General features: G+C 37.8%; 1 protein-coding gene across 2 annotated transcripts in view; it reads left to right on the top strand.

Annotated features, from left to right (window-relative positions):
* The window catches only part of LOC110468125 (E3 ubiquitin-protein ligase RNF138), a 51277-nt gene that overhangs the window by 6043 nt on the left and 18809 nt on the right, over nt 1-26425 (top strand). Inside the window, exons 5-10 of one of the 2 annotated variants that reach the window (XM_021525728.2) lie at nt 314-419; nt 1214-1321; nt 24110-24128; nt 24314-24364; nt 24463-24506; nt 25508-25580. In XM_021525728.2, the coding sequence (XP_021381403.2) occupies nt 314-419; nt 1214-1321; nt 24110-24128; nt 24314-24364; nt 24463-24506; nt 25508-25580 (401 nt within the window). Of the gene's footprint in view, nt 1-313; nt 420-1213; nt 1322-2711; nt 5835-24109; nt 24129-24313; nt 24365-24462; nt 24507-25507; nt 25581-26425 lie in introns of those variants that run through there. The other variant, XM_021525727.2, reaches the window with a different exon arrangement.

Below are 26425 nucleotides of genomic sequence, written 5' to 3'. Positions count from 1 at the left end.
TTTTAGTACTTCCTTGAAAGATTTGCACTAAAAGATGATACAAGAAAGCAAAACTAGGGTGTAGCTGCAGTGGGAACAAAAGAAGCACAAGTCTCAGAAGAGTGCATTTAGGCATACTAATTGTAAATGTACTTCCAAATTGCAATGTGATAGTAGCACTGGGACTCCTTAGATCTGCTAATATGTCAGTGGGGGTGTGGAGGTTTTTTGTTGTTATCAAAGCCGGGGAAAACAATGATAGCTTAATTCGTATGGTTTCTTAACACTATTTCTGAAACTTTTTTGTTTGATACTCTTGTATTTCTGTTTACAGTGGACACCCAACCTTCAAATGCCCCCTGTGTCAGGAAGCCAATTTTACCAGACAGCGCTTGCTGGATCACTGTAATAATAGACATCTTTATCAGATCGTTCCTGTGGTAAGTAGAGCTGCTTATGTATGTTTCTTAAGCTACTTTCTTTGTAATTATGTGGAGCATTTTAACTGTGCAGTCCCTACTCCATATCTGTAACAATCACTGTGGTCTGAAAAAGACAGACAATGTACTTCATGCAGTGCATTTAAATTGAGGAGTGACTTAGATGTGAAAACGTTTCATGTCCAGCCTGCTGGTTCTAAGGCATTTCTGACTTAACTGTCTCATTTATCTTGGTGTGAAACAGGCTCAGTTTTTGAGCCTAATGCTTAACTCTTCTTTATTTAGTAGTTCAGGTCTGTTTCTATAGAATCACATTTTGTAACGTAACTACTGTTTTGTGTGAAACAGACAGTTACTTGAAAAGTAATCCAACGTAACCAAAGGGTCTGCAAGAGAAAAATCTCTTTGGTTTTCTATTATGTTCACCTGTAATAGGGTGTGTTATTTTTTCTTTTGGCTTACTTGATCATCTCAATTGTATGAAAAATCTTCAAAACAATAAGTAGGATGCTGTAGTCACTTTCTTTTCTGAATTAACTTAGACAGATATGATAATTTTTCACTCCCAAGAGAAACACTTTAGAAATTGATCAAGTTGAAATGTAGTTTTTGAATGTTACACAATTAAGGAAAAGCACACTTAGCAGTATGATTTGATGTTAATGTCTTAGTGTATTTTGATAGTGGTTGAGTAATAGACTAGTTATTCCTGTAGAACATGTCTTTAATGCATTCTTCGTTGTCAATAACTTTTTTTTTTAATTTTGTCTCTTCCCTTCCCCCTCCAAATTCAGATCTGTCCTATTTGTGTATCTCTTCCATGGGCAGATACTAACCAGGTTACTAGAAATCTTGTTAGCCATCTAAATCTAAGACACCGATTTGACTACGGAGAATTTGTGGTAAGCTTTTTCTTCTTTGATGTGTGGAGGAATAAATGGTGACTCTTCCTAAAATCAAAATGCCAAATAAAAATTTTGTACCTGACATGTGCTCTGGACATGCCATGTTCCTGTCCTGTATGGAACTCGGAAGCAGACCTGTCTGTTCTTAAACTTCATTATCATGAAGTTAACATGAAGTGCTACTGGGAATAGGTGTTGTCAAACTGATCCAAGCTGATGAGTTCAGTCTTTGGCTTAGTGTTCTCAATCTGAACTATTTATTGGTTTTATTCTGTTTATTAGAACAGTTTATTACTGCTGCATCCAGGGGAAATAAGATAGATGCTACTCTTTTTATGGACATTATTGACCTTTTAAAGCAGAAATTGTGAAGTTGTATTTTCAGGACTCAATGTGCAGCTTGACTAGCTGGTATTGCTGCTGCAGCCACTCTTCCTGTATGTAGTGAGAGAGACTGAAAAAGAGATGTTTCACTTAATCAGTGTTTAGGTTGCCCTTTTTCAGGCTTTCTTTGAGTAAATGACCTTATAAGTAGATGAAGAACTACATACACAGATGTAGTCAGTGGCTGATTTGTAAGTCAAGCCAAACATTTGGGTTCTGCATGTGGCATCAGAGAGCTGGAGAGATTGTAGTTTTTTCTACAGAGTTTGACAGGCTTTGGTGTGCAACAGGTATAGTATTTGAGTCACAGACAGTCTCACTGGGTGGCAATGGCAAAGATGATGTATCTTGTCCTTTGAGTTGAGTGAGCTGTGATAAAGGCCTGAAGAGCTAGGGTTTGAAAGGAGAGATTTGGCTCTTCACCATGAGTGCATGGATGATGACCTAAAACTGGTGATAGGAATTCTGATTTGGGGAAACTGCCAGAATTGCACTTAAAAAATTCATCACTCTGGCATATTAAGAACCTGGAGGATATTCCTGCAAAAAGTAGCAGACTTTTTGTGTGCTGTGTTTGCTTTCCCATTTTAGGCAATGTATTCTCAACAGTCTATGATTACTGTTGTCTGGGGATCCCATTTTGGTTTTATTAATGGAGGATGTTATGGCTGATTAGAAGCCCTGTTAAAACAATTGCGTGACACAGACAGCTTTCCTGAGCTGGCTGTTCTGTAATGCAGTTGAGCCAGGGAGAGAAGATGGACCCTTCTGCTTAATGATCCTTGTCCCACTCTACTGATACTTCTATTCTTCTCCTGTCTCATGTGTCTCTTGGTATTTGGTACAATAAAAGATTCTGTGCAATATAAACAATCATCTAGTAGCATAGAGTCTTTGTCTAGGTGCCATTTCCTATGTAAAAACATAGCAGATGAATGATTAAACTAATGACTATGCTATCTTGAATATTTACCAATTTTGATGATGTTTTCATTTTATTTAGAATCTTCAGCTTGATGAAGAAGCCCAATACCAAAATGCAGTTCAAGAATCCTGCCATGTGAACTTTTAAAGTAGAACCCCCTTCATCTTCATACTGATTATCTGACAGAAAAATTACTTTATTCTGTTGGAGATCCAAAGGGTATATTAATAAAAATGTTGTTTAGTACCCTCTTTTCTGGGCTAAGCTTCTTTTCACGCTCATAAGGACTTCTGATTTTGCTGAAACTCAGGCTTGACATCTTGACTGAGTTCTGCCCCTGTGGAATTAGGGACATTTTTGGAACTTCTCACTCTTGTCTTGATTTTCTCTAACTTTTACTACTCTGTTAATTACATGTTCATATGATTAATGTAGGATGTTTTGATTCACCAAAACCAGCTTTGAAAGTATCTTTAGAAAGACATGGGATGATGCTCTGTTGTACTGTTGGGTTTCTTCAAGTTCATCTGTCTTCTAAGGTATCTTGTTAGATAATTTATTTTTTTCCTCTTCCTGACAAAGACAGGCATTTGTCCTGCCAAGGACTAATTTTATTTTGTTGTTGTGATTTGTTTTTTACTATTGCTATGTGACAGAAAATAACAACAGCTTAAAATATTAAAAGATTTCTATAGATAACAATGCAGAGTAGGGCTTTTTTTCACCTTTCATTGAGAAAGAATGATGCCATTGCCTAGGAATAACTAAATCTATTTTTTCATCTTTGGGAATAACTAAAATAGGATGCTTGCTTACTAATATGATGAGACGTATTCTCTGTACTCCTATGGAAGATTACATATTTTCTGAGCAATTCAAGATGACATGCAAAAGGTGTACTTTTTTGGCCTATGCCTGTGACCAGGTCTTGCTGGAGCTTTTTAAGAACTACTAGTTTTGCATTTGGAATTGAAGTTTTGGTCTGTCCTGTCTTTCATGGAAGGTTGTGTTGCTAAATAACTAAACCAGTTTCACACTAGAAAAACTTTTTATTTTTGTAAAGCTGTTTAAAACTTGTACATCTCTTGCATCTGAAGGCTTCAAAAAACTGTTGAGAAGAAAACACTTACTTTAAAATAGTGACCAACATATTTTAAGAGTTCCTGTTCTAGATTTCCACCTTCCCAGCAAGAACATAATTAAATTTGGAGAAAATAGTAATAATGCAATTTTGAATTTAAATGGAAAATCCAGTCATAAAAACTTTAGGATCTTTTATATAATACTAAAAGGGAGAAGGTGAGAGAAGGATGCACTGTCGCTGTTGAGGCAGGACGGGAATGGAGAGACTCTGACCAGAAGGCTGCTGAGAGTAAAACTCCGGTTTATTCAAAATACACTGCTCTTTTATACAGAGCTTTGTGAGGAACAACTCCATTGGTCCTGAAGTGAAAACAACCCACACCTTTGGTGCAGAGTGCTTGACCCACAGTGATAGAACTTAACTATAAACAATGTGAGTAACAAGAGAGAGAATTATTTGCATTCTTCTCCAGCTCTTTCCCAGGCTTCTGCCTGGCTAGAAACTCTCATTTCTCTCTTTGACCGAATCTGAGACTCACACTGCACAGCATACATTTTGATGTTTTAAATAGTGTGCTGAACATACACCTGTTAGGGCGGACTGCATTATGTGTTTCCATCACCCCTTGTCAAGTTATTGTTATTAATGAGCATTGCATATGCGGTGGAAAACATCCCCAGTAATTTTTTTGCCTAGATGGTGATTTCTATTTTGTAGTATCAGTTGTGCAGCCAAAGTACAGTCTACTGCTTGTGGCCTGCCTACCTTTTTCTTTCCAAACAGAGATTTTGATTATTCTTTAAATGCTGAAATATTTCATGTTCCAAAAGTGATAAGGTTGAAATGCCTCATTTTACAATGTAATGTATTTCAGAACTGAAACTTCTATTTTGAGTGTTGGAACTAACCCACTATGCATTTTATCTTGCCTTTTCTATCTTAAATTTTTTTTGAGTGTAAAATATTACTGAAGGTATTGCTGGCTAAAATTCAGAGAAAGTTGTCTATTTCAGAAATAGCTGCCTATTTCAAAAACTTTGTCTGAAGCTTACATCTCTTTTATAACTACATTTTTTGCATTTTGTTACTATTTCACTACAGTATTTTGACAGCAGACCACACTTGGAAATTGTATTCCAATTTCCGTTTTTGCTCCCATATATATCTGTATATTCTCACTTGTCTGTCAGCTCTGGTGCTTGTGTGACCACATACTGTTTTGGAGTGGCTCACTGAGCCAACAGGAAAAAAAAAAGTAAATTTTTACTTTTGCTCAGTAAAGCCATCTATTAAACAGTGCCCTTTTACAGAAAAGAATGTCAAGATACCTGATGATGAAATTTTACGTTTTTAAAATAAAACCACATACTGTGGTGATTTATTACTGCATACATTTCCTAAGGAGTTTAACAGTTAGATGTAAGTCTAGTTAACTTTTTTAGATTCAACAAAATGTTTATATGATCTGGCAATAAATGCCTACAGCCAATACAGATTCTGAATCCTCATGGACGCTGGAACTAGTTATTTCTATTACTTGAATATGTCTTGGGAATTGCAAGTGAAATGACATCTGTTTTAAAACTCTGGGAAACAATTTTTTCTAAAGCAATAATTAGTTGTCTCTTGATTCATAGTTGCTGAGAATTTTAGTCATGTTTAAATGTTGAGAGACTTGAATACACATTTTAAAGCAACAAGTGTGTATTAATGCAATACAAAAAAATCTTTCAAAATGTTTATCCTCTTTATTTAAAATCTGTATTGGCAGGTGCTGCCTTGCTTAAGATTTTGTACTTTTTAATATTAAGAGATTGCATCCAATACATTCACTAGGTTAATGTTTAATGAAAAATTATTTGAATATGTTGCTGCTGGTCATGATCTTTCTCACTGAAACTCAGACACGCGCAAAAAGCTGTGTATTTGTGATGGGTGATGCCCAAAACCTGAAATCTTTACTAGAAGATTGCTTCTTAACAATGTTTTCATGTTCATGTTGCATTATGTATCATTTCAATATGTTATGTTTGAATTGTACCTTCTGGTTTTTTTCCTGTTAAAGTATTTTATTTTCTATTTGTCTTTTTGTTGCATAATAAAGATGATCAATTCCCTTGGTGCTACTTCCTTTTCAGATGCTTTCTAAAACTTAAATATGTGATCACTTGTATGTCTAGACACTTTGAGTTATTTGAACAGTGTGTATGCTGCTGGAATGATGAGATGTGACTGGTGATGCATCTTATATCATACCTTGGGTATTTCCAGCAAGCAGAAAAGATTATAGGTTGGCCCAAATCTGCTTTGTGCATATTTTCCTGTTTACATGTTTGTTGCTGTTCCATGTAATGTTAATAGAGAAATAACATCTTAAAAGGAGACAGAAGAAGCTATGTAACACTTAGGGTCATGAACAAACCTTGTTATTTAAAGGTAGGTTTTCTGAGAAGATTTAATGCTTTTCTGAAGAAAGAATTGCCAGTACATTTGGGCTGGTTACAAATTTTAACCAGCTAAGTGGCAGCTAGGTGATTTATCCTTCTGCCTTTTGTTCTTGTGCTGAAAAAAACTGGTTGTTTTGCTTTTGCATTCTAAGGACACACAGAGTAATAAAATTGACTTAATGTGTTGTTTCAAATTATGGAAATGTAACAAAACTTTGTAAATTTCCTTTTTATTTATTCTTTCCCCATATAATCTAATTTTCTGATCTCTGAGTAAACCACTGTATTTTCTGAATCTCTTTATTAGCCCTTTGTTAAGAGATTTCATTTGATTTCATTACAGCAATTCATATTTCACTACTTAAAGAGAATGCATGTGATATATTGGTAGTGTCATGGTTATAGGATACTTCAGCTGTGTAAAACTGCTCTTTGTTCTCCAGCGTTAAGCCAGGGCCTTGTTCCCAGGGAGAGAGGGGGATTTTTGTTGACCCAGTTCATCATCTAACAGGTAGTTGGGATTAAAAGGAGTTCTGTGCTTGGGAAGCATTTCTGGGTCCCTCTTTTTATATTTGACTTTTGAGCCTGGTTAGATTTGAATGAGTGTCTGTGACTCTGCTATAAAAGAGTGAATGGTGTGTTTTTTGTAACCTTTGTTTTATGCAGAAATAGACACACCAACTCATGAGCAGTGTTAGGGGATGGGACAGTACTACATGTGGTCAAGTGCACATTTGTGAAATGACTGCAGAAGCTGGCATCCAAGGCTGCTTCATTGCAAGACAGAAGAGCTACAGGCATATCTGATGAAGGCATCTTCAAGTTTCATTTAGAATTTAAGAAACAAGCAATGAAAGGGCACAGAAACTACATAGTCTGTTCTCCATGCAGCGTACATTTGCTCCAGAAATCATGTTTCTTTTGTTTCCTGTTGTGGCTGTATTTGGGAGGAAAAAAAAAAAAAAATAAATCAAGAGACAAAGTTCAGGGTATCTACAATGAGGAGGCATTTCAATAATGTTGAAACTTATACTTCCCAGGGAATTGCCAGACTTGCTAGGATCAAAGCATGGGTTATTTTTTTGTCTCATGAGTAGAGTACTGTTTCTTGTATTTCTCAAACTCTAGGTCTGATTTGGGAAGGACCAGTTTTCACTTCTTCATTTTCCAGCTCTAACCAGCCTTATTTCATCTAGCATTTTGGTGGACACAATCAGGAAAGAGCTAAGAAAGTGAATTTTAGATTTACTGCCTCACCATGACTCATGTTGTTAGGAAGTTGAGGGCAAGGAGGGAGGGAGGAGCCATTACTGCTGAATGCATTTTGTGGTGTAGCATTTATATTTCAAATCTGCCTTAAGGTACTCTGTATACATTTAGAGACATTCCTCAGTTGTGTGAAACTGTAGGTTATTTCCCAGGACTTAGAGGCAGAATACTGTTTTTATGAAATTGCATAATCTTATGTGAGGTTGTGTAGTCACTGAAAAGTGCTTCTCACAATTTACGTTCTTTCTCTACTGTTGTATTTCTGTCACTCATTTTTTTCACTGAATGACTTGGATTAGAATGAACCTTAAAGATAATCTCATTCCAACCCCTGCCCAGAAGCAGGGACATCTTCCACCGGACCAGGTTGCTCAAAGCCCCATCCAGCCTGGCCTTAAACACTTCCAGGGCTGGGGCACCCACAGCATTTTTGGGTAACCTCTTCCAGTGTCTTACCACCTGTTTTCCTCTATGTGCATTTTCCTACAGTAGTACTCATAAATATACACTACTAATTTCCTTCCCACTCCCCTTTCTCTCTCTTAAAGTAGTCATCAATTAAGTTGCTATGATTATATTGGCTACTAATTTTTGTTTCACATTCTGTATCTTGTATAAGCTCCTCTGGCTGTGCCCTTAATATGGGGCTGGTGTGGGCCACAGGGGTAAATACAGTAACAAAGAACCTTAGCACCAATAATTTACGGAGTTCAGCTGACATGTTTACATGTTTCTGTGGCTAAAGGAGTTTGTTTCTCAGAATGTGTTTGCACTTGGAAAGAATGGGAAAGTCTTAGCAGATAGATTTTATTGATTTGAACACATTTTAAGCCATTTACTTTGTTGTTTTCTGTAGGGGGAGGATGTGGTTTAGGATTGGAGAGATTAGGATCAGGTTGAAAATTAAAAACTGTTCACAAAGCCCAGTTCTTTGATGGTAATAGCACCCTTTTTTTTGCCCAGAAAACCTTGTGTTAGGTTCTCTGGTTTTGCAGGTATGGACTGAAGAGTGTGGGATGTATTTTCTTCTTCAGGGTGACTGCTGTGGCCCTACTCCTATAGAAGGTGCAATTCGTGTGCCGCCTTAGCTGTGAGACTGATCAAACCTGAGTAGTTTCTTTTTGTCTTTCATAATTCAAACCACCAGAGGGCACTGAGTATTTTTGGGTCCTCTTTAAATAAGTATTTAAGGGTGATAATTCAATAAGTAGGTGTGCTCCAAAACACTATTAGATATGGAATTTCTCTCCTGATATTTCATAAAATGCAATCAATCTTTTTATGGATTTTATGGATTTAAGAAACTGGCTGGGGACATTCTATTCTACAGAAAGAATACTTGTAACTTACATAAATCTGTAATTTAAAAATTTTAAAGTATGTTGCTTTATCATCTGTGGCAAGTAACAGTGGACTCCACTCTGGGAATAATGGAGTGCTCCCCTGTTCACCAGCGGACATTAAATGTAACACGTTCCTGCAAGCGCCATATACCTGCAGGACCTCTCCTTGTCCAAGGGCGTTCTCCAGAGTCCTCTGGAGTTCGAGCGCTGTAGTGCAGGCAGGAGGCACACGGGGGCAGCTGGGGACTGATGCATTCTGTGACAGTGACAAGGGGTTAGTGCTCATTCCTGACTTCTGGCTCTGTGAGACTGCACACTGATCATCGCCCTCGCTAATCCCCTCGCCGCGCTGGTGCGAGCTCTGCCAGGTGCCCCGTCCAGGTGTGCAGCGTTATCCCTTCTTAGCATTCACAATAGTCTGGGGCTGGGACAGCCCTCTGCTATGAAGGGAGGAATTGTAGCAGCTAAGGCTTATGTTGCCTCATCTGAGAAAGAATGAAGTCTCCCTGGAGTGTGCTTCTGCAGTGGCATCATAGTGGCCAGCCACAGCCGCTTGAGTAGCTGCTGATCAGCGACAGTTCGTTTCACACAGTAATCCGATTCACATTTAGCGTGAAATGTGTTTGTGCAAAAACATGTCAGACATGATTCAGCACCCTGGGAGAGGGAGGGAGGTGTAAGCCTGTATGAGTAGTTATTTAATTTATTAAATACTGTTTTCTTACACATACAAAAATGATGGTTAAAGTAGGTCTGAAGTGGCAGTAGGCAGGAAGCTGTCCAATGTTATACCCAAATTTCTGCCATTTGCTTTTTGACCTTGCTTTTAAATTGACCTGTAGCTAAGCAGTGCAAGGAAGCTGAAGGTCTGCTTCATTTTCTTGATAAAGTCTTAATGAAAGCAAACCTGCTTTGTTTGCTTCTCTGCAAGCAGTTGTAACACTTGTATTTGATATTTGGTGTAATTTTAACTTTTTTTTTCATTACATGCCACATGACACTTGCTAGGTTTGTAAACACTGGTAACTTTAAATATTTAGGTGTTGAACTTGTAGCATTCTGCATTTGATCAAGGGTGTGTTATTTTGCAGGTGTATCTGACAACTCTTATCTTCACTGCTGCTTTTGCCTCATCAGCCACGGAGATAAAACTGCAACAGTATCTCTGCTTGGGAGATTAACCGAAAAAGTGAGCCCAGTTTGTGCAAGATAATGCAGGAAGCTTGGGACAGGGCAAGGGACAATCCACTATCTGAGAGTAATAGACCATCTAAGTATCCTGGTCTTTTCACATTTGAACTATAAGCACTGCTGTGAGCGGGACACATGACATTCTGCAAATCAGCACTTTTCATGTTTTGTAATGAATCCATATCACTTGAAGGTGACACTGAAACTTGGGATCAGACAGGTATCCACCAAATGTCCACGAGCAGTCATGAATCACCATTGTTTGCTGAGCAGGATACAGATGGCAAAATTACCAAAGCATCTTTGCTGCCTTACAGAAGATTAACAAAACTATTTAAATGTGAAACTACATACTAAAAATTCTAAAAAAATCACTATATGTATGGAGGTAATTTTACTTGGGTTTATGGTTCTCAGTAGTTAGCTGAAATTGCATTTTGCAATTAAGTTCATTTGGCTTTTAAAAGAGCATTGTTGCCCTCCTCCACTCATTTTTTCCCAATCTCTCTGCCCCCATTACTGTCTCTTTCTAGATTATTACAAAGCTTAGTAGCTTTACTAAGAAGAGTAAAACAGGTGATGCTTCCCATCTGCATTGGATGATGTCTGATGAATGTTCCTTCTTCTGCAGCAAGGCAGGGGAAAAGCACTGCAGTATGTTTATTGCTGTGCCGTGGAAGAGCCCACAGGCAATAGTGCCACTAGGAAGGCAAGATGACAGGGTGCCTGTCCCAGGGAATATGCAGTTTGCTATGGGATGCTCTCCATCTCTGGTGCTCGAAAAGTGAGCTCAGCAGGAGATCCAGGCAGTCACTTGCAACAGATCAGCAGCAAGCTCTGATGTCTCATTTTCCTGTAGCAGCATGAGAGCATGAGAGTCTGTGGGGAAAGAAATGTAATTGACTGGCAAAAGCTCAGATTTTGCAGGTGTCTCTTACAGTTACTCAGGGCTCATTAGATATCTTAGCGCTCGTAAAAGTTGTGAAATGTGTTAAAGGCAAAGATTTGCAAGAAAGGAAAAAGCAACCTACCAGTTAAAGATCTGCTCATTCTCTTTTGCATTTAATGTTTTTATTTTTCTTCAAACTCCAGTTTGAAGATCCTTGTAATCAGGATACTAGTGCTCTACTTGCAGATCAAAATGTTAATGGAAATAGCATTCTTGAATTCCACAGATCCCTGACTTTACCAAGAAAGAACATGCATTGTTTTGGTTGTCATATATTAAGGAAACTTTTTAGTCTGACTATTTACAAGACTCAGGCATCTCAATCTGCAGCTTGCAACCTGAGCTGCCTTGACCAAGTGCATTCCCAAACATATATGCCCTGGTAGCCTGTGGAACAAAGATTTAATCTAAGGCTGCCATTCTTTTTGTTCTGAAAATGCACACTGTCTATTCAAGTAAGTTGCACTACTCTTTATTAAGTAATCAGAAGTAACACGAAGTTACTTCTTATTGTGAACCTCAGTCCTGGAGGTATGACATTGTTTTATTCATCTGGTAAGAAAAATGCAAGGAATCCTGTAGGAAAACCCTGAAGAAAAATAAGGGATGGGTATATTGCCTGAACACAGACAATAAGTCAGTAAGGCAAGATGTTTGTCATTGTAGAGAACACGGTCACGAAAGCAGGTAACGTATGTTGAAAAGATCTTCCATGGTTAGACAGAAAAAAACTTCCTGAAGACTGCCCATATATGATTTACTTTCTTCTCAATATCAAATAGGCTAAAAAACCTATTTCAGCTACTTACTGGGTGACACTGAATTTTCTGCCAAGAGCTTCTATTTTAAAAGTCCTGATGTTCTGTTGTTGGTATAGTATGTATTTTTCCATTGCATTTGTTTTCTGTTACCAGATGACTGGTTGAGGTGTCAAAACTCTGAGTTTATTTAATGAAACAGCAATGTGTGTTAGCATATAACTTCTGTGCCTTCTCTGTTTGGTGTCACTATATGCCAATTCCCACACCTGCTAATATTTTCTTTAGGTAAGTCACTTTTTAGCCAGTCCTGAAAGCAGCAATGGTCATGACATGGAAGTTCATACAACCCTTCATCCCTCTATATACTATTGACAAGAATTTGGTGTGAGCTCCAAGTAGTGGTTGATACATCTTAGAAGTGGGAATGGGGAACAAAGAACAATTCTAGTGATTATTTCCATTCAAAGGGGAGCCGAAAAGCAGAGTGTTAAGCTTTCTTCTGAAGTCAAGTAGTAGGACCAAAATTGTACTATTTCTGTTGAGTTCACCATCTACGCAAAGCCCTTGTAAGGTACTGTAATCAAGAAAAAATGGATAGAGCTTTTCAGTTTTGATCAGTTTTGACCAGTTTTGACAAAATAAGGCAATGAAGAAAACCTTATTGTTTAACTGGTAGGAATTTGACCCTTAAGAGAAACAATGTATTTGGTCAATTGATGGGAACATGACCTGTGAAAGAAGAACAATATACAATGGAGCTGTTGTTAGCATGGAGATGATATCCTGAGCCGAGTGTGAGATGATGTTGTAACTAAAAATGTTCCACTCTCAGAAGAGGAGATATGGGGTGTGGCTCTGGGGTGGAGGGGCTGAAGAGGACAAGAGGCATGCCATTTCAATCCAGGGGACTTCCTGAAGGTTCAGTGCCTGCCTGCCCCTCCCACCTGAGCACCATGCTCCATCTCCTTCTCCTGCTCAGCAGCTTTTCAAAGAATCCAGGGGTCGGTATGTATTATTTGGTACTGCATCTAATAAAAACAAATGTGCTTTGCAACCACAGTTGGATTTCAGGGTTTTTTGTGCATGGGCATCCTCCAGAATCCATAACATATAATGGCGATGAGGATGCCCAGAGAACAAAAACTGATGTAAAGAAAGGACAGGGCTTGGGGAGTGGAGTGCATGGTTGCACTAAGAAAGTGAAACACATAGCTGTACTGAGAGGCACTGTTCCATGTGTGTGTGCAGCATATGGGAGGTCGAGACTTAGTCTGAGTACCCAGCTGTGTGTGGGAGCTTAGTAATGTTTTTCTGTGTCCAAAGTGTAATCACTGTCATACACTTGTTTTTGCCTGGTGTATTTTAAACATAGTTCAAGTACATTTCAGATTCCACTAGGAAGAACTTAGTCCTTTGCATTTGTGGTGTCTCTGGATGATAACACTACAACAGAATTATTGCCCTCACTATTTCTGTTGTCGTTATCATGTTCTAATATGAGTGCATTGGTAAAGATATTTCATAAAAAGGAACCTTGGACCATGGCTCCACCAGTGGAGCAACAGTGGACACCAGAATTCTGGAACACATTGTGGGACAAGCTAGAAATTTGTACAAGTATTGAGCCCAAGTCATGGGAGGCTAAAGATTCCATGGGAGTGTTGAAATATTGGGGAAAGTTTGTGCAAACTCCTCAAAAACACTCTAGAGAATGGCTTTTTCTTGCTAGATGCATGGCTGAATGTCTGTTATTTGCATACAAAGTTGCAGTTGAAAAGAATACAGAGCTTGAAAAACAGACAAGACAAGGACATACAGCTGCTGAGGGCCAATATAACATTGCAAAGGCAAGTGTTTCTAGCTGCTGTTGCTGCTGCTGCACTTCAATCTGTGATCTCAGTAAGCTAGACCTCTAAGTAAGGTTAAGTTTTAAATTATAAGTTAGTTTAAATGCTGTTAAGCGTGATTCTTCTGTTAAATGGTTACAGTTGAGGTATAATTTAAGTTATAAGTTAAGTTAGTCGTAAGTGTTGTTCCTTTGTTAAATTTTTAAGTTTGAAGTATAACTTAAAGTACTGTTGAATGATATTAAGCTTTTAAGCCATATTCCTTTTTATCCTTGTCTTACTATCCTTTTGTCACACACACACACACACACACACACGCACACACACACACACACACACACACACACACACACAGTTCCTGGTTGAATCTGTTTTGATTGGCTTTTATTTGGCTTTGTTGTTGCATGTTTTAACTTGAGGTGCCTTAAGTGTTCTGTAAGTAGTAAAGTGAATCTTGTCAACAAACTTTGTCAATATTAAATCTAATTTTTGCTGATACCCTTGCTGATGATTCTTTAAGCAATCTCTAAGTCTTGTTCATAACCTTGGATGCTGGAGATTGAAAGAAATTCTTGGTGCTAAGCCCAAATTTCTTTTAAAGAGAATACATTTAAAACTTATGCACAGGATACTAATTTGCTAGCCACAGCTACCCAGGGATGTAGTATTGAATACCCCACAGAAAATGCATAACCAGGATCTGAGTGTCTGTGGTATACCTTGTGATATTATATACAGTGAATGAAGGAGGAAGGAATTAAAGTGGTGATTTTTACTGGGGACACTGACACTCTGATGTGGGATCCCTGTTTGTTACCATGAGAAATAGACTGATTAAGACTGCTCCCCCAGCATATAAAATGCAATTAAAAAAACCCCTTTTGATTAATGAAACAGGAAATCCTCTGGATGAGATAATTGAAAAAATGTGGCAGCTAGGTAATCTTGGGGAATGGAACCCCTGGGGAAGTGCTGGGAATAGAAAAAACTTGCCGACTGGGCTTTTGACACCATGCAGTGGCCACAATTAAGCCAGAATTAAGATTCCAGGAAGAGATGCAGAAATCCAAGCAACCATTCACGATTTGTTACAAGCAAGTGTTTTTTTTATATTTTGCTTTCAACCTTGCATTAGTAGCAAGTAGATTTGTAGTGTTAAATTTTGTATATACATAGCACAAGAGCTGCCTTGCAAGTTGCTATTTTTAATGTGTTTTTCTAATCTAAGTGTATCATGTAACTTGTGTTTCAGTATTTTGGAGTGGAGGTTTCATTATATGAATCTTAAAGTATGTGCTGCAAGTTCTGAAAGACATAATGTGAGGTTTTTTGCAATGGTGTTGGAGAACTACACTGAGCAAAGCCTACAGAGTGCAGGCTGGTCCGTGCTATCTTTTGGGAAGGGTTGGTAGTGAGCTATCCAAGGAGCTGCCTTCATGCTTTGGTGTGATCAGACCTAGCTGATTTCCTTCAAAGGAAAACTGGAGAGCAAGGTAGCCAGGTGACCTCTACCTGGGAGAATGTCAAGGACCTAAGCACAATGTGAACCTGTCCACTGAGGTCCTGGTATTATGTAGTTCATCTGCTGAAAGATATGATGTCATACTGGGGTATTGCAGGATACAGAGCTGAATATCCAGCTCCTACAGCAGTTTTCTGGAGTTGTTAATGCTTCTAATGTGTATCACCAAATTTCATCTGGTCTTAAAATTATGACTTTTGCTGTTTCCATGGTCTTGGTCATTAGCCAATCAACAAGGAAAATAAAGCTTAGAGCAGCACAAGAAAATTAAAAACCATTTTCCATAGCTTGATCATCTAGCATTTTAATAATATTACTTTACTTATAATTATCACGTTGTCATTTTCATAATTTTTTCTATTTTTATTATTTGTAATATTATACTGCCTCCATTACTGATTTAAAACAAAACTCAGTTCCTATTTCTCACTATTGTTGAATAAAACTATTGTTCTGGAAATTATCTTTCCTCTCCTTCACAGTGTATGCCAATGTTGAAACAACACTCCCTATTGTCCCTACTGACTGTCCTTTGGTTATCATTGTGGGATGGTTTTGGCACATATGGGCTGGATGTCTTCGGATAAAACTAAAATCCTCCTGATTAAAAGCCTCTTTGTGTAGAGGAAGAATGAGAAAAGCAGAGACATTTTCAGATGTATATAGTTTTTTCAAAAATTTATTTTACCTTTGTTTCAGTGGAGTTATTCTATAGTTGCACTATTTTAAACAATAGGAAAATTAACATCCACTCACTTCAGGCATTAGGAACACCATTCTTCTACTCATACACTTCCCAGCGGAACTGTTGGGTCAGTTTTCTTTTGGATGATGCCCTCCCTATCCATTCAAGGTCCTGTGCAGTTTTACTTTTCAGATGCAAAGGTGTAGTATCAACACCGCATGGAACCTGGTTCTATGGCTGCTGAGGTGATGGCAGCAGAAGCAAAGCAGCTTACTGTTACCATTCCAGAGGAACAGCACTGGCACTGAGTACCTGCTAAACACTTCTGTGGGTGGGAATGGGAGAAGGGGTGAGGAGGTGACTTCTGTTTATGTTTTAACGGGGTACCTCCAATTGATACCCCCCTTGGGAAAAACATCTGGGTGACTCTGGCTAAGGTGACCAGAGCTTACACTGCTGTGGCTCAGAACCCATTCACAAGGTGTCTGATCCATGACATGATATGTCCCTCTCACTGCCCACGAGCTGCAGCATTTATGTAACAGCATCCCTGCACATCCCTGCACCTGTGGCCTGTCTGGCTACCTGATTCTGGCAGCAAATGTCCCACCTCGGGAAATCCCCTGCTTTATCCCCGGAGGAGTTGTGGATTTTAGGCACCTTGAATGCAGAAAGTTATACCACCTTTAAATTTATTAGCACAAAAAATAGCCCTTGGTGGGTCAATGCCACCATTGTATTAAAATACTTCATGCTGGTATAATTCAATGACAGCACAGCTAACCCTGAGTTTTAGTACATGAATACAACTCCCACATGATATCATCTTAATCTGAAGGGATTTAGCCTAGGCCAGAGTGCCAATGGCAATTAAATTTCCATGCACCTTAAGAAAGATAACCCTCTTATCTCCAAATATAACTACTCCTATATGGATCCAATAAAACCAAACTCACCACTGTCATACCCAGAGCATACATGCTTTTACTCCTGACTACAGAGATACAGCTAAATTCCAGACAAGACAACCACTAAATTCTGTCAAGACAACCACTTCCTCTTCATTGGCTCCTGGGGTTGCAAGTGCACAAGCCCTCATGAGCCTTGATGGAGTTAGTTGTTGGTTAGCCAAGTTTGGCAATACTACCAGCATAGCTATATCTGATTTGTTAATTGATGTAGACAGCATTAAACAAGCTACACTATAAAACTGAGCAGCAATTGTTTTTTAGGTTTTACCACATGAGCATTGGTGTGAAGGTTTTGATTAGGTATGTTGTATAAACTTAAATGACCATCCTAACTCTGTCCATGCACTACAGGAATTATGAACACTTTCTCAACTTGTAGAAGACAACAGTTGGAATATGTTTGCTGGAGGGACATGGGGTTGGAATTAGTTGAAAAAGGGATTAGGATTACTTTGTGCCTTAAGTAGTAGGTTTCTTTGTATTATTTGTTGTATTTCTAGTTTAGTATCACTGAACTGATCTTTAATAGATTGCATGCTGCATCATACTGTTGTTTGAATGGTGGAGTGTCGATGTGTTCCAACCATGGATCATGTGGTCACATGTGTCAGGGACCAAAGTTGTGTCTAAGGCCCTGCCATGTTTGGTCTGCTGCTGGGCACATTGACCAGATAATGAAGAAAGGGCAATGAAGAAATCCTTATTGCTTAGCTGGTGGGAATTTGACCCTTAAGAGAAACAATGTGTTGGGAACTTAACCTTAAGGAAGAACAATATACAATGGAGCTGTTGTTAGCATGGAGGTGGTATCCTGAGCCGATGTGGCCTCATCTCACACTCTGGCCAAGTGTGAGATGATGTCGTAACTGGAAAAATTCCACTCTGAGAGGAGGAGATACGAGGTGTGGCTCTGGGGTGGAGGGGCTGAAGAGGACAAGAGGCATGCCATTTCAATCCAGGGGACTTCCTGAAGGTTCAGTGCCTGCCTGCCCCTCCCACCTGAGCACCATGCTCCATCTCCTTCTCCTGCTCAGCAGCTTTTCAAAAAATCCAGGGGTCGGTATGTATAATTTGGTACTGCATCTAATAAAAACAAATGTGCTTTGCAACCACAGTCGGATTTCAGGGTTTTTTGTGCACGGGCATCCTCCAGAATCCATACTAATAATCTCCCAGCAGCTGGAGATGACAACATGCAGAATTCAAGGGCTGCTGAACTTGCAGAAGAAATCTTGACAAAAGAGCTTTTTGATCTACCAAACACTGATTTCAGACCAGTTGACACCATCATTATTGGAGAGTAGGGAATTTTAATATTTAGTTGCTTTCATAGAAAAAGACCATACCATTATAAGAACAATAATATCTACAACTACTGCTTCTCAATGCATCAACAATGATGTAATAAGGTTGGATCTGAGCAGCTATAAATGGCTTAGGTGTCCTCATTACTTAGGATCTTTCTTTCTTATCATCTTTGATAGTTAAAATAGAATGCAACATGTTATTAACTTTGATATAATAATTTTGTGAGTCTGAATTTACAATAAAAAAATCTAAATGCCATTCTTAATTTTTGTGTTAGTCTATACAAGTAGTTGGTCTGACAAAGTAAAAGGTTAGCAAAGCCTGACCATACAATTACCACAAGTACCTGCAGTTTAAGCCTAAAGAGAAGCTGTGGCAATCCCAGCACTCACTGACAGCTAGGAAGTAGATGAGGTGGTTGAAGTTGAAAAAAATACCCAAGAGTCACAGACAGTGGTGACAGTAGAATGGTACTGACATTTAAAAAATTCATTTGACTGGAATCTTTAAGTAATTGAGAAGGATGCTATTATTTACACTAGTGATAAATGCAGTATCTCACATATATCAACACTAGAAATACCTCTGCATTTTCCAAAAGCAGGATGGCCAAATTATGTTGCTGATAGGTTTTTTTAATGTACACACATTTCTCACTTTCAGTTTCTGTAAAAAAATGTGCAATTATTAATATATTTATGTCTTGCCAAGAGTCTTGCTAGTTTTCTGTTGTTCAAAAGGTTTTAGTGTCACCTTTATTCTCTGAATCACAGAATGACTGAGGTGGGAAGACACCTCTGGAGATCTCCTAGCTCATTCCTCTGCTGTTGTGCTGCAGGGTTACCTGCAGCAGGTCACTCAGATCTCTGTCTGGTTGTGTTTTGATTGTCATCAAGGAGACTCCAGAACTTCTCTAGGCAACTTGTCCCAGTGCTTGAGACAATGAGAAGTTTTATTTTTCCTTAAATTTAGATGGAATTTCCTGTGTTTCGGTGTGTCTTTCCCCTGTATTTCCTTTTTCTTATTTCTATTTCACCCTGTATTTCAATTTCTCTTCAACACTATTTCTCACAACAGTTCTTAAATATAATTAAAATGTTTCTGTTAGTTATTGCAATACACTAATAATGGACTTACTTGACAATGATGTGCTTACTCGACAAGAAAACCATAGGTAAGGTGAGTTAATTGTTGTTGAGAGGACAAAGGTTCTGATTTATGATATTTACTATCTTAAATACCAACTTGGTGTAAAATTCTATCCACACAACTGTAGAGTGGAGAACAACATGAGCTTGTTTTCTGTGCCTGGGCTTCTTACCTGTCTTTTTTTTCAGGTGGTCTGGAGTCTGGTAAGAAAACAAAGAATATATATTCTTTATCTGACTGAGAAAATAATGCAGCTTAAGATGAGCTTGAGAGGAAAGGACTTAATTATTGTTTTCCAGAATCAATATAATTCTGTTATTGTCTGCATGGGAGAGATAAATGATTTGTGTTTCCTGTTTCCTTGGGATCTTAGTTTTGCTATTTTTCATAGATTTGGCTATACATGGAAAGAGATTACCTTGTGTTCCCCAACTAAGCAAAATGTCCACTAGTATTCAAAGTTACCAGACCTAGTCTGAGGTTAAAATCCAGAAATGAAATTTATTTCAATTGTCCATGTCTGAATGTTTTGGCTTTTGGGGGGCGATTTTGGGGTTTGTTTTGTTGGTTTTGTTTTTCGTTTTTTTTTTTTTTTTTTTTTTTTCATGTGTGTGTGGTTTTTTGGTTTTGTTTTTGTTTGGGATGTGTTTGGTTTTTTGTTTAGTTTGGTTTGGTTGTTTGGTTGGGTTTTTTTGCTACAACACAATATAATTGTTATTGGAATTTATGCCTTTTTAGCCACTGGATATGCTTGGAAATTAATGCTTCCTGTTCCTCCAATCCAGCTGAAATATTTCAGGTCAAAAAGTAACAGCTGAGATTTTGATATTACCTGCCTTTTTTAGTGAAATGTAGCATTTTGCTCATGTTGAGAGGCTTTGCTGTAGAGGTCAGGAACTTTTGGTGATACACAATATAATTAGTTCAGGTAACAAAAATCGAAAGGTTTGTGAAAGTTTGTTTCAGTTGTTTGTTACTTCAGGGTAATCTAGAGAGTAAGGCATTATTTTTTATGACACTACGTAAGTGCAATAACATTATTGAAGTTACACAACGTAACTGCCTATGGCAGCCTTATCTTCTTCCTCTCCACTGACCCATGCTCAGACATCTCCTTAAGTTAAGCTCTCAGCCTCAACCCAAACTTTCCCATATTCCCCACCACTCCAATCCCATCCTTCCTTACTATTCACACGACCTGTGCCTCTGCCTTAGTCTTTTGGAAACTCAAGCCTCAGTCTTGTTTAGATTCCACTGGCTTTGTTAAAGCCTATAGTAGGTGATACAAGGTATTACTAAGATCCAGAAGTAACCTGACATCAAACTGATTCCCAAAAACCAGCTCTTGTGTGAGAGAGCGGTTCTGACCACCAGGGCTAATTATTTAATTTCCGTGTGTTCTGTGGCCAGGAGGAGCTAATTTCAAATTTCTAGATGTCAATACTAAAATAATATAGTCTGGAAAAATCACTGATAAGTTAAGTGTCTCATCCAAACTAGATTAGTATATTCCATCTGAATAGATGTCCAGGCTAGGTGAGGTAGATCATCTTACAGTAATGCCAGGGCATCATGGTGGTGCCATAGATATTCTCGTCACATAAGAATTATCCATTTGTTTCTTGATTGATTACTGAGTGAGTCCCTTTACCTGATTTTTACATGATTATAATAGATGAGTTGTTTCCCACTTGTCCAAGACACACTTGAAGTTTTTGTCAGTTAAATGTGTTCTCACAAGTGGTTTAACCAACCATTACAATGTCTTAAGTGACATGTTGTCCATGTCCAAAATTAGATTCTGGTATTAAAAATGATCAGAAATTTGTGTATGTGAATTAGATTAGACTAAATTAGATTCCTCTTTGGGCCACTTCAGCTAACACAACCTTCCTCTGCATGAGACTATGAACTGTGTATTTGTTGAGTGTTTACAATATATTCACAGCCTAGAAATTGCATCATATATTTTGTTAGGCTGTATTGAGACCAAAGTCACTTCCATGTGAACAAGTGATACTTGTATGCAGAGATGGAGCTTTTGAAACAGAGTATTTTGCGGTTGAGATTCACAGGACGAAAAACCTAGGTTTTTTTGGAACACAGTAGAAAGATGTGATAAAAGGGATTCTGTCAGTATAAAACATTCAGTAGCAGTTTACAGACACTGACGACCAGCCTGGATTTCACTGCATTTGGTATTCATTCAGTCGTGGACTCACATTTTGATTTGTGCACCAAAAATACCACTGTACTTAGCTAGTGATCTCAGTTTGTGAGCTTTTGCTGCTGCTAGAGGAGCTTTTCCAGGAGTTACCCAGTTTGTATCTTTAGGACAGTTATACTTTCTGATTAGTAGATATGGGTACATTGTAGTTTATAGTTATTGGAACAGCAGAAAATTTTTACTCACCATTAATTGTTATAAGGGGATTCAGGATATATGGGTGTGATTCTTCTCCTCCATCAATAATTTTTTACATAAAATGCAATAATGTGATTTAATTTTTTTAATATTGCAAATGTTATTGGTAATTTTTTTTCTTCCAAGAAATCTGTGTTAGTGGGAATTTAAAAGCAAATTAAGCCTTTAAAGTGTGTGTTGCACACTTTGCCCATGTACTTGCAACTTGTTTTACAAGCTGCTTAATTTCAATACTTGAATATGTAAATACTGTTTTATGCACAATGATAATGAATTGTCTTGTGCAGTGATAACAAGTGCAATAGTATGATATATATGCAATGAAACTTCAACACGTAGGAGGAGTCTGTTGACATTTCAAATGTATGGATGGTTTGTCTGAACAAGATACTTGCAGTTATTAAGCTGTGAGTGTATACAGTTGTGGGGTTTTCTTTCTCAAATCCCCATCCTTATTCCTCATGTATCAATGTAAACCTAAATTCCAGTTAATCTTGAAATGTGAGATCAATATCAATCCTTCAGCATTTGCATCAATCCTTGGGCATTTGCATCTGCCCAACTCTGAAACCAGTTTTTCAATAGAGTCAGTTTTCCGCAATGATACTGGGTTTTTAAGAGTCACCACGCTTAAAACCTGACAAATTTAAAAATTTCTGAAAATGCAAAGTGCTGAAGAGGGGCTGTTTGAGAACAAATTCAGTCAGAAAACAGATTCTACTCAGTGTTTTCTGTAACTGACCCTTCAAGGGAAGTTAGACTGACCTTGGTCAGGGTCAGGTTGAGACTGGACAAAGACATATGTGAGTGGTAGTTTGATTAAAAGTAGAAAAAGGAGGCAGGAGAAGCTGATTAAAAACTTTGGCTGTTTATAGAACAGCTAGCTACTAAATGTTTGCTATGCCAGCTGATATCAATTAGGAATTATGTTTCTTAAAGATAAAAATTATAGCCTCCACTTGGTTTGGAAAAAAATGGTTTTCATCTCTTAGGCAATGAGATTAAGTGATCAAAATCTGACAAAACCTGTGAAGCAACACCTTGAGTGAATTTTAGTTCTGGTGAATCATAAAATGAGATTTCTGGCCTTTGTATTTACAATATATTTTCTGCCATTTGCTGAAGTTTTTAAAAGACAGTAATTTCAGATTAAAAATCAATCTTCCCTTATGAAGCTAAAATGAGACATCCTGACAACTTCAAAGCTTTCTTTCTGAACCTTGACATTTCATGGGAGGTAGGATTTTTTTTCTGTGTTTGGTTAAAATTTTTATATGGAGTCAGTTCTAGGGCTCAAGTTGTTTCCCTCAAAATTGTTCCCATCATTATGTGTTGAAACTTAGATCTAGAAGAACATGTGCATTTGAATCTCTCCTGAATATTCTGTCCATAGTGTTGTCTTACACATTGTACAGATATTAGAGATTACTACAATTAATGTTCCTAGGGACTGCATGGACTTGATTTTTGCTTTTTTTCAGCATTCTGATTTTGTGTTGTTTATTACTTCTAGTGGAAGTTGCAGATGCTTATCACGCTAGAAAAATAAGTCCTACATGCAAAGCTGCATGTACAGAAAATTATTTATATGGAGAAAGAAACACAGGAGGAAAACTGTGGTTAAAAAAAAAAAAGTAAAAATTCCACACTCTTTTCCAGAATTGCTGTCACATTTATTTTAGAATATGAAGATGTTTTTATCTTCAGTTTGTGAACTTCTATTTAAACACACAAATACAAGACAGCAGGATTGATTGCTTAGAATGGCTGCTCATGATTTACTCACTATGTGAGAAATAGTAATGTAGTGTTATGTCAAGTATGTCCAAAGTAGTCCAAAAATGAAGTGTCCAGTTAAATAAAATAATTAAGATTAGATTCTATAGGGATGTCATGGCAATGAAATTGTTCTATGTATATCTCACATATGTCACTTTATCTCATTATGGTCTGTGGATTCTCCATGTTGCAAAGGGAGTGTTTGAGTTGTTATTACTCAGGTAAATGGAGTCCAGGTAGGGCACTGAACTGGGGCTGAAGTGACCTGGGCTATGTACCCAGTCCTTCAAAGCCTCACTGGGTAACACCAGACCACTCATTCTCTCCTCATATCTTCACATTTGTGATGGGAAGTTCAGCACAGCTTCCATAGGCTCTGCACAGCTGCTGACTAATAGCTTGAATCCATAGAAATAACAGGCTCCTTTTTTTCCCATTTGTGAAGGACAACTTAGTACTACCTGAGTTGTGAGAAAAAGTAGCTGTGAAACCTCTACAGAAGCAGTACTGGTGAATTACTTGTTGGGCACCCTGAGGTGGGGAGGGCACAAAGCTGCCAGACAAGCAAATACAGATTTCCAGTCAAATGAGGAGGCAGTGGGTGCAGTCAGTCCAACACAAAGCCGTGTGCTAAGTGCTGTCAGTTGAGCTTGAATCACATCTCTAATACTGTTGAGAAAGTAACGCGAGCTGCATTTCATTATCTGCCTTTCTAATAATATCTTTTTTTTCTTTCCCTTCCCCAGCCTGCTCCAGAGACAACTGGTGAGTTCAGTTTAGAGATCTATTTGTATGCATGGGAGGCAGTCAACAAAACCAGCTGCTCATAAACATTGCTAGGACAGACACAGATTTATAATTACTGTTATTGTTATTGCATTAATTTTCACACTTCATAAAGATAACAGCAAGGGCTAATGTCCTACCTCACTTGTCTTTTTATTTTTCAGAAATAGACATAGATGGAGGAATTGATCAGGACATCTTTGACATAAATGAAGGTTTTTCAAAATTCAGTCTCAATTTTTTTTCTATAATTTTCATTATAGTAGTCATAGATCAATATAATAACCGAATGTTATTCTCCTCTTCCCTTTAGCTTTAGGACTAGACCTCTTTGAAGGAGACATCAAACTTCCTGGGGTGAGTTCAAATAAAAATATAAAGCTAAAAATGAGTCATTGACTTAAATGTAAAGTATCACTGGCATGGAAATAATAGATGCATCCTGCTCTTACAAACAATAAATGCTGTTTATGTAACAATAAACTGAAGATGATTGGGGATGGAATTCTACAAAATGTCATAGACAGTGAAGAAGTCAACAGCATTTGCAGAAACATTATCCAGCATGAGATCTCATCAGTGATTAAATCAATATTATTAGCTTCTTGTTTCCTTTTTTACATTGTCACTTTTAAGAGATTAGGCAGCACTGATCATCATCCAGGCAGGTTTGTATAAAAAGAATTCTTTGTTTCTCTGCACAATATTTATTCTGAGCCAGTTAAATTTACTGAGCAGCACTGCAAAACCTTCCTCTTGTAAGTAGATTTACTAAAACCAGTGAAAAATTTAGATCTCTAATACCACATTTTAGAGCATCTGGTCAGCATCCTTATCTGATCAATGAATAAAAAAATCACATTTACATCTCAAAAATATCTAGTAGGAAACCCCCAGAGTGTCTTGCACTCTGAAAGTAATCAGAAAATAGTGTTTTACTCTCCTTTTTGGGAGATATGCTGAATATACCTCTTGAAGTGAGGACAGCACTTGCTAAAGGCACAGAAACAAATTCTTGCATTATGAAAAATTACAAAACTATTAATCTCTGTACATTTTTCCAGGACTTTAGATCTTAAGGCTTTCCATATGAGCAGAAGCTCTCTTGCACATGCATCAAAAACTTGGGTAATTTCTACAGAGAAAATGCAGCAGAAGTTGGAGACACCAGTGAAAGACATGAAGTGATTTCAAACCCAGATCTCAGACCTCTGAGTAACCTTTCAAGATTTTTGAGCTCATTGTTTTCCTTTATGTCTTACTTGGAATTGTAGGTTTGCTTTAGCACTATTGTAGTCCCTGATGCTAGATCCCTTTTTTACTGAGGACTGCATGCTTGTTTTCTTTCTTGGACACAGGAACGAAACTCCATCATTGGTGACAACTATCGATGGCCCCATGTTATCCCGTATGTCCTTGAGGACAGCCTGGGTACAGTATTGCCCTTCACCATGTCTGTATGTTGTGTTGATTGAACTGTTCAGCACAGCTTGATAAAGCTCCTGTGGTGTCCTTTCCTCAATCTAGAGAGGCCATTTCCCACAGCAGGAGTGGGGCTGAGTGTGCATAAACGGGATTTATAATCTTGGTATCAGAGCTGGCTCTCACCTCCTTTCTTGAATTATTACCCTGCTACGGCCCAGCAGATTCTTTTGGTTTTGAAATCTTGTGTCTAAGACATGAAACTCTACAAAGCTGAGATGAAAAGAGGGCATGGAAGATACTTTAAAGGACAGGAAGTTTACTTGGCCATTTATATAATTTACAGCAGTGAGGGCAAAATGGCATTCTGACAGAGAGTTTGCAATGGCACATTGCTGATTCCCCTAATGTGAGTCAGAGACACACCATAATTTGACTCCATCCTTTAAATCTTTGTGTCAAAACTATGCAAGTTGCTTAGAGGAGATAAAACAGATTATTTGAATTTTTCAGATATATTCTGAAAAATTCAAGTGCTGGAGAAATTCAGTGAGGGATCTGTAGCCTGCATTCTGTATTAGGTAAAATATGAAGTCTTCATTTCCTATCTATTTAATACTTGTTTACATAAATCTCAAAAAATATATGAAAGAATCTACAAAATTAAAACCCCATACAGTATCCTTCTGTATACTCATCATGTCATATTTGATACATAAGTACCAAATAAAAATTACAGAGGAGCAAAACAAGAGTAAGATACAGTGTTACAATACCCTAATTTATGTTTTTTAGCTCCCCACTTGGGTCTTAATCCAGCAAAGATCTGTTTATTTTGATCAAAGATTGCTGGA

This window comes from Lonchura striata, chromosome 1 (assembly GCF_046129695.1).
Source record: "Lonchura striata isolate bLonStr1 chromosome 1, bLonStr1.mat, whole genome shotgun sequence".
NCBI lineage: Eukaryota > Metazoa > Chordata > Aves > Passeriformes > Estrildidae > Lonchura > Lonchura striata.
Note: the sequence above shows the minus strand (reverse complement) of the source record. Positions and strands in the feature narration are given on the sequence as shown.